This window comes from Nomascus leucogenys, chromosome 4 (assembly GCF_006542625.1).
Source record: "Nomascus leucogenys isolate Asia chromosome 4, Asia_NLE_v1, whole genome shotgun sequence".
Taxonomy (NCBI): domain Eukaryota; kingdom Metazoa; phylum Chordata; class Mammalia; order Primates; family Hylobatidae; genus Nomascus; species Nomascus leucogenys.
The window spans coordinates 147,028,872-147,041,684 of NC_044384.1; the positions used below are offsets into that span (position 1 = coordinate 147,028,872).

Sequence of the window (12,813 nt, forward strand, 5' to 3'; positions counted from 1 at the left end):
GGTGACAATACCAATTCAATTCTCCATACATCAAATTTCCTTCTCCTGAAAAATATTATAGGATTTGTGGACAGAATTATTTTTATGTAAAGTCTTCATGATGTGTGAATCGGACTACATTGTGTTTGCACCCATATAAATCTAAACGAGCCTGAGAGCAGCTTTATCTCTAACTTTCTATCTGAGTTTCTCCTAATGGCAGCATGACAGGGCTGTTCAGTGATTTCTGGGTTCCGTGCGGTATGGAAGGAAAACATCAAAAAGAGGGCAAAGCACATTCCCTCCCGGATCTTTCCCCAATAGATGATCAACTAACTTTTCCTGATGATATGAAGACAGAGGATAAAATAAAGATTGATTGTTTTTATGTTGTTAAATGTAGTTGGATATGAATTAATTTTATCAGTTTATATAACATGCGGATTTTGGGATAAAGACTACTGAGAAATAGCTTTGGATATAAGATATCTCAGTTTTACAGAAAATGTTTTACATTCATTATGGTGAATGTCTTCATAAAAATTTGAGAAGTTATTGCATCCATTCACACCAATCCAATCATAGACCAGTGAAAATTACGAATCCAAAGCTTCTGAATTCAGGACTCCTCCATCTTCTGCTGGTTTTCTTCCCACTACACGGTGCTCTGGCATCAGTTCCCTCTGTGGAAGCTTATTTCTACGTTCACTGCCCTGTGATCTGATGTAGTTGTGGTCTCCCTTCTATCCCTTGCTCAACCCTCTTCCATGGCCTCCAGAACTGTGTATCCTTTTGCAGTGTCAACCATTCTACACGCAAGAGCAGCAGACATGGAGCTTTGGTATCCAAAGCTGAATGCCTGCCTTACTCTCTTGACCTGATTCTCCTGAGATCTCCTTCGCCTGTAGTTATTTCACACTCAGGTTATGACCACACAGTCACCCCCAGCTCCTCCGTTTTTTAGCGTAATGCCCATATCCCATTCAGGAGAAAGTCCCACTGGCTCTACCTTCAGGACACAGGAAGGTTCAGACCATGTCTTTCCATCTTGCTGCCAGTGCCCTTGTTCGGGGTCCTGACCGCCTTCCTCCCTTCACCGCTGTGTATTCACCCAGCACAGCCTCAGGAGCAGGGCTAAACCCCAGGTAGGTCATGAGATCGCGTCCTTTTCTAGGCAGGGCTGTCCAGTGCCCTATCATGTCACTGAAAGAAACCTCCAACCCTTACGAGGACCCACCAGCCACAGAGGTGTCCTTTCTGTTCCCTACCCCTGCAGCTCCAGTGTAGCTTGAGCCCTGGTCCTAGCCACTTTCTCTCTACCCAAATTGTTCCCCAGGTATTCAGTGTTTCCTTGTCTCTCTCAAGTCCTTATTTATAGACCACTTCCTAAGTCTGGCACCCCTGGCCGCCCACAAGCCTCAGACTGTCCGATCCCTCTTTCTTAACTTTCTTCACAGTCATCTGTCATCTCCCAGTGTTATGTATCATCTGCCTTTTATGTTGTTCCAGGTTTTATCCTGTCTTTTCCAACTAGAAGGCATACTTTACAAGGGCAGGTATTTTATCTCTCTTATTATTAATCATCCCTGATGCTGGGGGCAGGGCCTGCTCAATAGCAGGTGCCCAATAACTATTTGTTGAATATATTAATTTCAAGTGGGATGTTCAATGCTACTTCTTTCACAGTGAAATGTGGAGTCACTGCAATCTTAAGATGCAAAAATTCCGTGAGAAATTCTTAAAATATTCTAGAACTTATTTTAAAAATTTTCTCTTTTGCTGATTTTTATATCATGCTTTTCATGAGGTTTACATATTAAAGGAGATGATTTGTTCCCTTAAGATGCATGGTTAGTGAGCATGATGAGGCTTGTCACATCTTTCACATCTTTCATGGATTATCTAATTCTTTTTTTTTTTTTTTTTTTTTTTGAGACGGAGTCTCGCTCTGTCGCCCGGGCTGGAGTGCGGGGGCGCGATCTCGGCTCACTGCAAGCTCCGCCTCCCGGGTTCATGCCATTCTCCTGCCTCAGCCTCTCCGAGTAGCTGGGACTACAGGCGCCCGCCACCACGCCCGGCTAATTTTTTTTTTGTATTTTTAATAGAGACGGGATTTCACCGTGGTCTCGATCTCCTGACCTCGTGATCCGCCCGCCTCAGCCTCCCAAAGTGCTGGGATTACAAGCGTGAGCCACTGCGCCCGGCCAGATTATCTAATTCTTTTTTGAATATTATTTGTGGAAGAGGCTTTTATAAAACATAATTCAGAATGATCATACTAATTGGAAGAAGTTATTCTGAGTGTCATTTACTTCATGATAGTTCATCTTACCTAGTTTTAGAAAGGAAGTATAAATACATACATGCACAGAATGTGGACATGTTAAAAATAAAAAAGCAAAGGAGTCTTGTGAAATGCGTAGTAAATTGTGACACTGAGTGATGTTTCACTTGTGAGATACTACTGTGAGCTCCTTACATGTATTCACTTATTTCATTCTTCAGCAAGCAGGGATGAGCCGTGATTTTTGCCCCCTTTGACATGTGAGGCTGTGGAAACACAGAGCAGTAGAGAACTTGCACGTGTCACCAGCTAGTGAGTGGATGTATTAGTCAGTGTGCTCCAGAGAAACACAACCAAGATTTATTGTGGGAATTGGCTCATGTGTTTGGGAGGCCAAAAGGTCCCGAGATCTGCCCTCTGCAAGCTAGACACCTGGAAAAGCCCCTGGCATAATGAAGTCTGAGACCGAAGACCTGGGAACCAGCGGAGCTGCAGGTGTGTGTCCTGGGTGTGATGGTTCAAGAATCAGGAGCTCTGAAGTCAGGGTCAAGAGAAGATGGATGTCCCAGGTCAAGAAAAGATAAAATTTTTCTTTACTCTGCCTTTTTTTTTTTTTTTTGATGGAGTTTCACTCTTGTTGCCCCAGGCTGGAGTGCAATGGCACGATCTCAGCTCACTGCAACCTCTGTATCCCAGGTTCAAGTGATTTTCCTGCCTCAGCCTTCTGAGTAGCCGGAATTATAGGCTTCCGCCACTATGCCTGGCTAATTATTTGTATTTTTGATAAACATGGGGTTTCGCCATGCTGGCCAGGCTGGTCTTGAACTCCTGACCTCACGTGATCCACCTGCCTCAGCCTCCCAAAGTGCTGGGATTACAGGTGTGAGCTACCGTGCCCGGCCTTTTCTCTGCCTTTGTATTCGGTTCAAGCCCTCAGCAGATTGAATGATGCCATTTCACATTGGTGAAAACAAATCTTCACTTAGTCCACTGATTCAAATGCTAATCTCTCCTAGCAGCACCCTCACAGACATGCCTGGCCTCTTACCAGCTATCTGGGCATCCCTTAGCCGAGTCACATTGGCACATAACCTTCACCATCACAGTGGAGGTGCTGCAGTGAGGGTGGGTAGCCTGGTCTCGAGATCTGAGCTGGTGACATCCATAGGCCTTAGAACTGCACGTGGAGAGGTTCCAGGAGAAGAGCAAGACCTGGAGCACTTGGTGGCTCACAAGACACATGGCTGTTTGTTTGCAGAGCATGAACGGCAATTGCCTTTCCTGCCTCTACCCTCCAGCTCTGGTGACTCTATCTCCTTGTATTCTTTTTCAGTTCAGTGCTTCCATTCATAGGATAGCTTGAGAGGTCTTAAGATATGAACTAAAAGAAGAAAGTGGGCGGGAACATGTCAATATTCTCCTCTTGATGTCTGTAAAATTAGGGTATATGGAGTCTATTCAAAATGTTAAATTACTGATATCGTAAGAATTGAATTCCTGTTAGCAACTCTCAGTAAATAATGTTTTGATCAGTATCTATCAGTAGGTGCCATTTTAATCATTTAGTATCTACTACACACTGTAAGTTGTGTTGTACAGTGGCAGTCATTGCAAACACCTGTCCATGAGATGGATTGTATCATAGTTTCTATTTTCAAGATGGGAGAAATGTAAAGGATGGAGAGACTTACCAGAGATCACAGATCTAATGAGAAGCTGAGCCAGCATTTGAACTCATAACTTTCTAACATCAGAGTTGAGCACTTAAGTTCCCATATTCTGCTGACATCCTAATTGTTGCCGCTTTCCCATTGAAATGATTACATAAGACTTTCTCTTCTCTTCTTCCAAGATGAGTGTCTGAAGTGAGTGTTTGAACACGGCATGCTTTGTTGAGGGGATTTGAACTCAATGAAGTGCCGCTAAGAAGACCAGCAGCTCTCAGGAGTGCAAACCTGCACTATTTCTGCAATTCTGAGGCTTGTTAATGCAGGTTCCAGCTCTCCTGCTGTGCCTTATTCTGTGTTATGTTGTCAAGGTTTTGTAGTGGTTAAGATGCCTACATATGAACTAGCATATTTGCAAGTAACATAAAGCTCAGGTTTTGCTTGGCTTTTCTTGGATATGACATTAAATCTGTTAATCCTTGTGCAAATTCCATGCCATTTAACCAGTATTTTGTTCTGGCAATCATTATGAAACTTTAGTGCTATAATCATCTCTCTTAATTATTTTAAGCTCTATGTGGAGGCTACATCCAAGGGAAGACTGGAACAGTCCTTTCTCCTGGGTTTCCAGATTTTTATCCAAACTCTTTAAACTGCACGTGGACCATTGAAGTGTCTCATGGAAAAGGTAAGAATCTATCACAGGTCTCAAACATACAGACAAATAAATGAGACAGAAAAACGGGAACAAAACAAAAACATATTACAGTATAAACAAATAACTACTTTTCTCATGTATAGTTCAAATTTTTAACTTATTATTTAATAAGATTTTGGAAGAACAATAGTCTTTCAACTGTACAATAAAAGCGATTCCTCATTTTGCTCTCTGTTTATCAGATAACCTGAATATATGCATGTGAATATAAGCCTGAAATATAGGTATCGTGGTAAGGAATAAAGGCATCTATTCGATAAAATCTGACTATTGATTAAATAAAGGGAAATAAGCGATTGTCTAATTTCTAACTTCATAATAAATCTGGGACAATTTTTGTACTTTCCTTGTATTTTATGTTTACCCAGTATGATCATACATTATGAATAATTTATCTTCACATAATCCAGAGATGCCTCATAGAATAGATATTTCTATCCTCATTTTATAGGTAAGCATAGTGAAGATCAGGAGATTTTGCATTTTGTGCAGGAAATGTAGATTATAAACACTGGGTTTAGGATTATAGCCTGAATCTTTTTTCTGTGACTAAAGTTGTCATTTTTAAGAGAGTATGTGGGGCCGGGCGAAGTGGCTCACACTTGTAATCCCAGCACTTTGGGGGCCAAGACAGGTGTATCACCTGAGATCAGGAGTTCCAGACCAGACCAGCCAATATGGGGAAACCCTGTCTCTACTAAAAATACAAAATCATTAGCCAGGCATCGTGGTGTATGCCTGTAATCCCAGCTACTCTGGGGGCTGAGTCAGAGGAATGGCTTGAACCCAGGAGGCGGAAGTTGCAGCAAGCCGAGATTGTACCACTGCACTCCAGCCTGGGAGAGAGAGAGAGACTCTGTCTCAAAAAATAAAATAAACAAGACTCTGTTTGGAATTTCGATCACATAAGTATTTATGTAGACTTTGCCTTTTCACATAGATTTGAACCTGGCTTTATATTAAATGGCTACATTTTATTATATATACTGTGTGGCACTATGCTACCATGAATGACATGAAGGAAGAACTTGCCCTGAAGGAAATTAAGCATAAAGAAGACACAGATTATGAGTGATCAAAGTTTTATAATCATAAAAATACACATTTTTATTAGAAGTTGTCTGTTCACAGTTAATTTTATTAATTTCACTATAGGAATTCAGAAATAAGACTTTGTAATTCCGGTTACTGTGAGGTCATGTGCTTTACGGGCATCTAAAACTATATTTTAAAGGAAGTTTTTCCTCAGTTATGCAGACCTCCAAATAAGATTTTCTAAAATACACTTGTTCAGAGTAAATTGAAAATTTGTCTGGTCCTTTCTCCCTCTGGGACAGATACTGTCCCTAAGATCCTACTGAGAATTTTTGTATGAAACCCAGTGTAAACAGTCTCACCTGTTTTTCTTAAATATCCATATCTATGCCAATATCTATATCTATATCCGTATCTGTATATAGCTACATCTGTAATCTCCATATCTACCTCAATATTCATATCCACGTCATGTCTTCATATTTACATCATATCTGTACTTACATGCACTGAAGTATTTATTTTTGTTGTTTATCCCCTCTGCTTTTTTTCATTTCTAAAGCCATCCTCTTTCCCCCCATTTTCCTCTTAAACTTCAAAGCTAGATTTACATATTAAGTTAACATTTTAATATTTTGATTAAGGCTTGATGTGTCTAAGTCCAGAAAAAAATTTTCAGCAACTGTTACCTCTCCTAACCTCTCTCTTTTTCTCTCTCTCCTCTACGTCTTTCTCCATCTCTCTCTCATCTCTCTATCATCTCTATCTCTCTGTGTCTATTACTCTCTGGAATCTGTCTTCCCCTGTCATTTTCTCTTCCTCTCCATTTCTGTCACCTCTATGTCTCTGTCTCTCTCTCTGCCCCTCTCCCTGTCTGCCCCCCGTGTGTGTTTCTCTCTCTCTGTCTCTCTCTCTCTCTGTCTCTCTCTCTCTCTCCCCCACCCCGTTCATTTCTCAGGAGTTCAAATGATCTTTCACACCTTTCATCTTGAGAGTTCCCATGACTATTTACTGATCACAGAGGATGGAAGTTTTTCCGAGCCCGTTGCCAGGCTCACCGGGTCGGTGTTGCCTCATACGATCAAGGCAGGCTTGTTCGGAAACTTCACTGCCCAGCTTCGGTTTATATCAGACTTCTCAATTTCGTACGAGGGCTTCAATATCACGTTTTCAGGTATGTTGGTCTTGTTTGCAGTTTCTCTCCTCTGGCAACAATACTGCCATTTCTCTTAGTGAGAATGTGTGTGTGTGCGTGTGTGTGTGTGTGTGTCTACATGCGTGACTTGATTCCAACCAATGGGGTGCAGCAGGCTGAGCCTCCACGAAGCAGGGCACAAGTACAGTTATGTGGCATCCGGAAAATGCCACTTTGTGTTATACAATTTGTGAATTCTCATCTTTGAAAAATCTGTAAATGTCACTATATTCTGCCAAGCCTTTCTCACTCGATTCTGTTCACCAACTCTGCAAGATCTCTGAGGAAAGTTCCCTCAGTGGGAGGTGTCCTCTGGGTCAGCTGTCACCTGATTGCATTGGTTTCTACCCTTCAGTAGGTGCCAATATTTGCACTGACAACCACCTCTAGGATGAAAGAAGCAGGTGGACACACAGTTGAGGATGAGCTTGTAATTTAATATATTCACATGCAGTGACAAAAAATACTCCAAGTTCAGTAACATCTTTATTTTTAGTTATAATATATAGATAATATTCGCATAAGGTTGATGTTACAGCAGAAATTATTTGTGTGGGTTAGATTGTTTAATTTGTATAGTTCTATGACATAGATGCTAATTTTTTCTACAGATAAGAAAAAATTGCCCCCACTTAAAAACTGGCCATACATGTGAGAGATAAACTTGGTCACATAAACAAATGATGCTCAGTGAATGGGTCACACTCAGAATCTCTGCAGTGTCTTCATTTCCAGCATGCCCCCACCCTCCACCAACAGTAAGGGCCCTGCTGCACTACAGCTGCCAAAGGATGGGAACAATCATATTAACTTGCATTTGTGCATATGATGCTTTGGACAAAGAGGGTTTTCCTTCCTTATTCCTCATAGCCCAGATCAAATGTAATTTTCATAAGGTGGTCCCTGGGTACCACAGTCACATGTAATTTATTCTACTTTTGAGATCTCATAAATTCCTTAATAACTTTTGATGCCACTTATGAGATTATGTGTCGCAATATTTGAGTATTTTTCTTATCTCCCAAACCAAAACTGAAGATCTTGGTAGAAAGTTTGCTTGCCCCACTTTTATATAAACAACAGCTCTACTGCTGTATCTTACTGTAAGAGGAGTTACTCACAAGTAAGATGATTTTCCACTGTGCGGGGATTGACACCACTAATCCTTGTATTATTCAAGGTCAACTGTAACTGAATAATACAAGGGTTAGGGGTGTCAACCCCCACACAGTGGAAAATCTGAGGGTAACTCTTGATGCCCCCAAAACTTAGCTACTAATAGCCTTCTGTTGACCAAAAGCCTACAGTCAATTAACAGATAAACTAGTATCTACATATATTTTATGCTTTCATGATATCCCTAACATTTTACTAATTTTTAAGATATGTCTTGATGATATGGTTCATCTGCATGTGTTTTTAAGTTGTAGCAAATCTCCAAAAACTTGTCCATGTATTTATTGAAACAATTAATGTATAAATGGATTCAAGTAGTTCAAACCCACATTTTTCAAAAATCAACTGTAATAAGAACTTCACAGTTGCCTACTAACTACTGCATGTTGATTAACATTATGTAAAATAAAATAGTGTCTTCAAGGAAAATATTTCTTGGGGATTTTAAGATGCTCTGAACTATTTTATACTCCCTCTAATTCTACCTAGTTGCCATTTATCTTAATCTGACTTTGTTGATTTTTCTTGATATTTCACTACTCAAGTGAAGCTTTCAAGACTGGCTCAGACCACTTGATTTCTTGGAAATTTGTTGTAATCAGGAGTAATCATGAAACTTGCCACTTCATATATCAAAGACTTAAATCTTCCCAACACTAATTCCTAAATCCCTCTCTCTCTGCATTCTCCCCTGGTGTATCTCAATTAGTATTACTATGAGAGTATCACTTTCTCCAGTTCTTACTTTCATCATGATCCAAAATGAATTTAAATAGATCTCCAAAAAAAGAAAATGGCAGTGACGCAAGTCTGTTACAGTTCACTTCTGCAGGTGTTTCTCAGGAGTCTATGCAAATTCTATTCATTTTACTGCATCAGTTTCTTATTCTGATGCCCTCAGCACAGGGCTGGCAGTAACTCTTTTGATGACTACCGTCTTAGTCTGTTTGTGCCACTTGTCATAACAGAATACCTGAGACTAGGTAATTTATAAATAATAGAAATTTGTTTCTCAATTCTGGAGGCTGGGAAGTCCAAGATCAAGGTGCTGGAATCTGGGGTGAGCCTTCTTGCTGTGTCATCACATGGCAGAAGGTAATAACGTCAGAAAGAGGAGAATTGCCATATCCCCATGTGGTAAAAGACAAGAAGCCCTTTTAATGGCTTTAATCCATTAATGAGCATCCCTCATGACATAAACACCCCCAAAAAGGGGATCAAATTTCCAGCACATGGATTTTGGGTAACACACTCAGACCATACAAATAACCAAAAGTCAGAATGTAACTATTATATTCTACTGACACTCTCATTATAAACTACTCACACAAACAAGCAAGCCAACAACAACAAAATACTCTTTCATGGGTCTTAAAAGTTGTAAGTCTGTAAACATTTAGAACAGTTCATTTAAACATAACCAGTAGAAAATAATACCTAAAGCTAGGCCGGGCGCGGTGGCTCACGCTTGTAATCCCAGCACTTTGGGAGGCTGAGGCGGGCGGATCACGAGGTCAGGAGATCGAGACCACGGTGAAACCCTGTCTCTACTAAAAATACAAAAAATTAGCCGGGTGTGGCGAAGGGCGCCTGTAGTCCTAGCTACTCGGAGAGGCTGAGGCAGGAGAATGGCGTGAACCCGGGAGGCGGAGCTTGCAGTGAGCCAAGATTGCGCCACTGCACTCCAGCCTGGGCGACAGAGCGAGACTCCGTCTCAAAAAAAAAAAAAGAAAATAATACCTAAAGCCTGCAGAAGAAATAAATTTCATCTAGACAGTTGCACACAAGCAGAAATCTTTTTAAAAACAAAAGACAACACTTTGGATTTCAAAGTTGACTTTAAAGTAAACAAATTCTTTAGCTATGTTAGAGGAGTAATTTCATTTGGAAGGATTTTTGCCTTGAAACTGTGCTGCAAACAATTGCCAGTGACACTGATACCATGGAGTTTTTTTTTAAGTATACAAATAACTAGCAGGTTTATTATACAAATGAGGCATTTACCCATCCAGAGACTTTGTTGTTTATCATGAATGGCATTCATATGCTTTTATATCTGCCTTCTTTCCTGTTAATCGAGTTTATTTCTGCCTTTCTCAGAAAACCTTATTAAAGTAGTATTTCCTGATTGTGTTTCCTAGTCAGTATTTCTCCAGATGTTAATGGTAATATTGTAGAAAAAGAGCCCCATATTACAGTTGGGTTAGATAAATCTGCACAGTCCCCATTCTACGTAACGTTGTCTGCTATGGGTTGCTAACTATGTGCATTGGATACTCCACACTTACATTCCCACCCCGTACAATGTGTCTACTTCTTGAGTGCTAACTTCTAGTGAATTAGCAGCATTTCTCAGTCATTCTCTTCAAAAGGTTAAAACTTGGACCACTTTGTGCCATTACATATGTGATTTTCTCTTCATTCAAAAGCCTTGGTGGCAGGTGCCTGTAGTCCCAGCTACTCAGGGGACTGAGGCAGGAGAATGGCGTGAACCCACGAAGCAGAGCATGCAGTGAGCCGCAATCATGCCACTGCACTGCAGCCTGGGCAAAAGAGCGAGACTCTGTCTCAAAAAAATAATAAATAAATAAATAAGCTTTTCTGCATCTTTCACCAGGCAAAACTCCTCCTGTCCAGGTCAGAGGGTGTCTGACATGCAGCCTTTCTTCTTTTCCCTAAGCAGAATTTGTTTTCTTATATATAACATAGGAGAAAAACGTTTCCATGACAAGGTTTTTACACCAAAATTATTTCTTTCCCAAAATGACTTTTCTGTATTTGTCTCCTTCAATGGTACCATGAATTTTCAAATGAGGATACTGTTTCTTCTTCTGAGGTTCAGTGAGTCATGAGTAACTGGGACAGAGGAGAGTGTACTCATTCTTTAATTGCCTAGGCAGGTCTCTGACAGGCTGAGACTTGATTGTGAAGCAGAGAATGGACCGGCCAGCTAATTTGGGTGGGCTCTCAGCAGAATGAGGTGCAATGGGAGGACCAGACCACCAAGGTTAGGATAGAGAAGAAGGGCACTGTGGCCAGACCCCTGAAACTGAGGGGAAAGTGGAAGGATGTGAAGTTAGTTACAGAGAGCTGATAACATAAGTAACTTGGATGTTAATTGTGAATGTTGCATGAAGCCATTGGATGGATTGAAGAGCTTGACATGATCTGACCTTTTTCAATGCTTACTTGAAAGATAAAGTGTGAGTCTCAACAGGAACATGTTACACAATGATGCCAGCAAGAGATGCCAGATGGAAGCTGACACTACAGGAAGAATGCTAGGTTAGAGCTGACTTGATTGGCAGGAAATGAAGGTGTGGTATAAAATACTGAGTGGGGTCAAGATTTTGAACCTGCATGAAGGAGGATGCTCTGTTTTACATGAAAACCACTGGGAGTAATGCAGGTTTGGGAAGAAAATACAGACTTTTTCTCTTGGGGATACTGAGGGATGTATTCAAGTGTGATTGACAAGAGCCTTCAGTTCATATAACAGGATCATATTAAAGAAAAAGAAATACTGGAAACCCATCAGCATAGAGTTAATTTCAACACGTGGGGCAGCAGAAGTTCCAAATCAGCCAGTTGAGAAGTTGGGTCCAGTGATTTAGGAGAGTGGCATCCCAGAAGCTAAGAAAGGAAAGCCTTTGAAGAAAGAAGAGAGCATTCAACTGTATTAAAATCTACTTAGTAAGAGGAAACCTAAGAATTGACCATTAGTTTTTGCATCTGGAGGTCACAGTGACTTTGCTAAGATCTATTTGAGTGGAAGACTGTGAAGGAAAGCCTGAATAGATGAGATGAAGAGAGGCTTGGAAGGGAGGATGGGAAAATGGAAGGTACACCCAATACTTTGAAAAGTTTGTGCTAATGATAACCAGAGAAGGGATATGGTGGCTGGGTGACTGTGAAGTCCAGAGATTGGTGTTGTTAGTTTGTTTTGTTGGTGGTTTTGGTTGTTTACCTCATTCTTAAGATTGACCCTGTAACACGTATTTTTATCTTGATGGAAATAAGAGAATTGATGAAGGGGGGGAAAAAAAGGATAAACTCCAAGAACAAAATCTTTGAGTTGGTGAGAAGATGGAATTCTGAGGGCAATACACTTTTCTCATGTTAGACAAAGGTGAACATGTACACTGTGCAAATATACTTTGTATAATAGTGATTAAGTGAGAATTAATATAAGAGAATCCTTACAAAGCCTAATCAAGATGGTTACAACTAACACACACCTTCTAACCTCACGGTATCGTTTCAGGCTTTCTGTCCTTGTAAGTTTCTTTCAGAGGATATTGTATAAACTACAATATACAGTAAAAATATACTTAAAGAACCGTAAGATCATGGTGTTTCTTTATATGAGATAATAGGTATAGCATATAATAATATCAAAATATTCTCCTATTTGGCAGTAGATTTTTTGTTTTTTTTTTTTTTGAGATGGAGTCTCGTTCTGTTGCCCAGGCTTGAATGCAGTGGCGCAATCTCGGCTCACTGCAACCTCCACCTCCCAGGTTCAAGCGATTCTTCCACCTCAGTCTCCCGAGTAGCTAGGATTACAGGCCTGCACCACCATGCTCAGCTAATTTTTTTGTTATTTTTTATTTTATTTTTTTTTTTAGTAAAGACAGGGTTTCACCATGTTGGTCAGTCTGGTCTCAAACTCCTGACCTCATGATCCACCTGCCTCAGCCTCCCAAAGTGCTGAGATTACAGGTGTGAGCCACCATGCCCAGTGAGTTTTCAACTATTT

At 40.5% G+C, this 12,813-nt stretch overlaps 1 protein-coding gene across 1 annotated transcript in view; it reads left to right on the forward strand.

Moving 5' to 3' along the window:
• Nucleotides 1-12,813, forward strand: part of CSMD1 (CUB and Sushi multiple domains 1) — a 2,090,842-nt gene that overhangs the window by 1,655,420 nt on the left and 422,609 nt on the right. Inside the window, exons 19-20 of the mRNA XM_003271406.4 lie at nucleotides 4,502-4,618; nucleotides 6,642-6,857. Of these exons, the coding sequence (XP_003271454.2) occupies nucleotides 4,502-4,618; nucleotides 6,642-6,857 (333 nt within the window). The remainder of the gene's footprint in view (nucleotides 1-4,501; nucleotides 4,619-6,641; nucleotides 6,858-12,813) is intronic.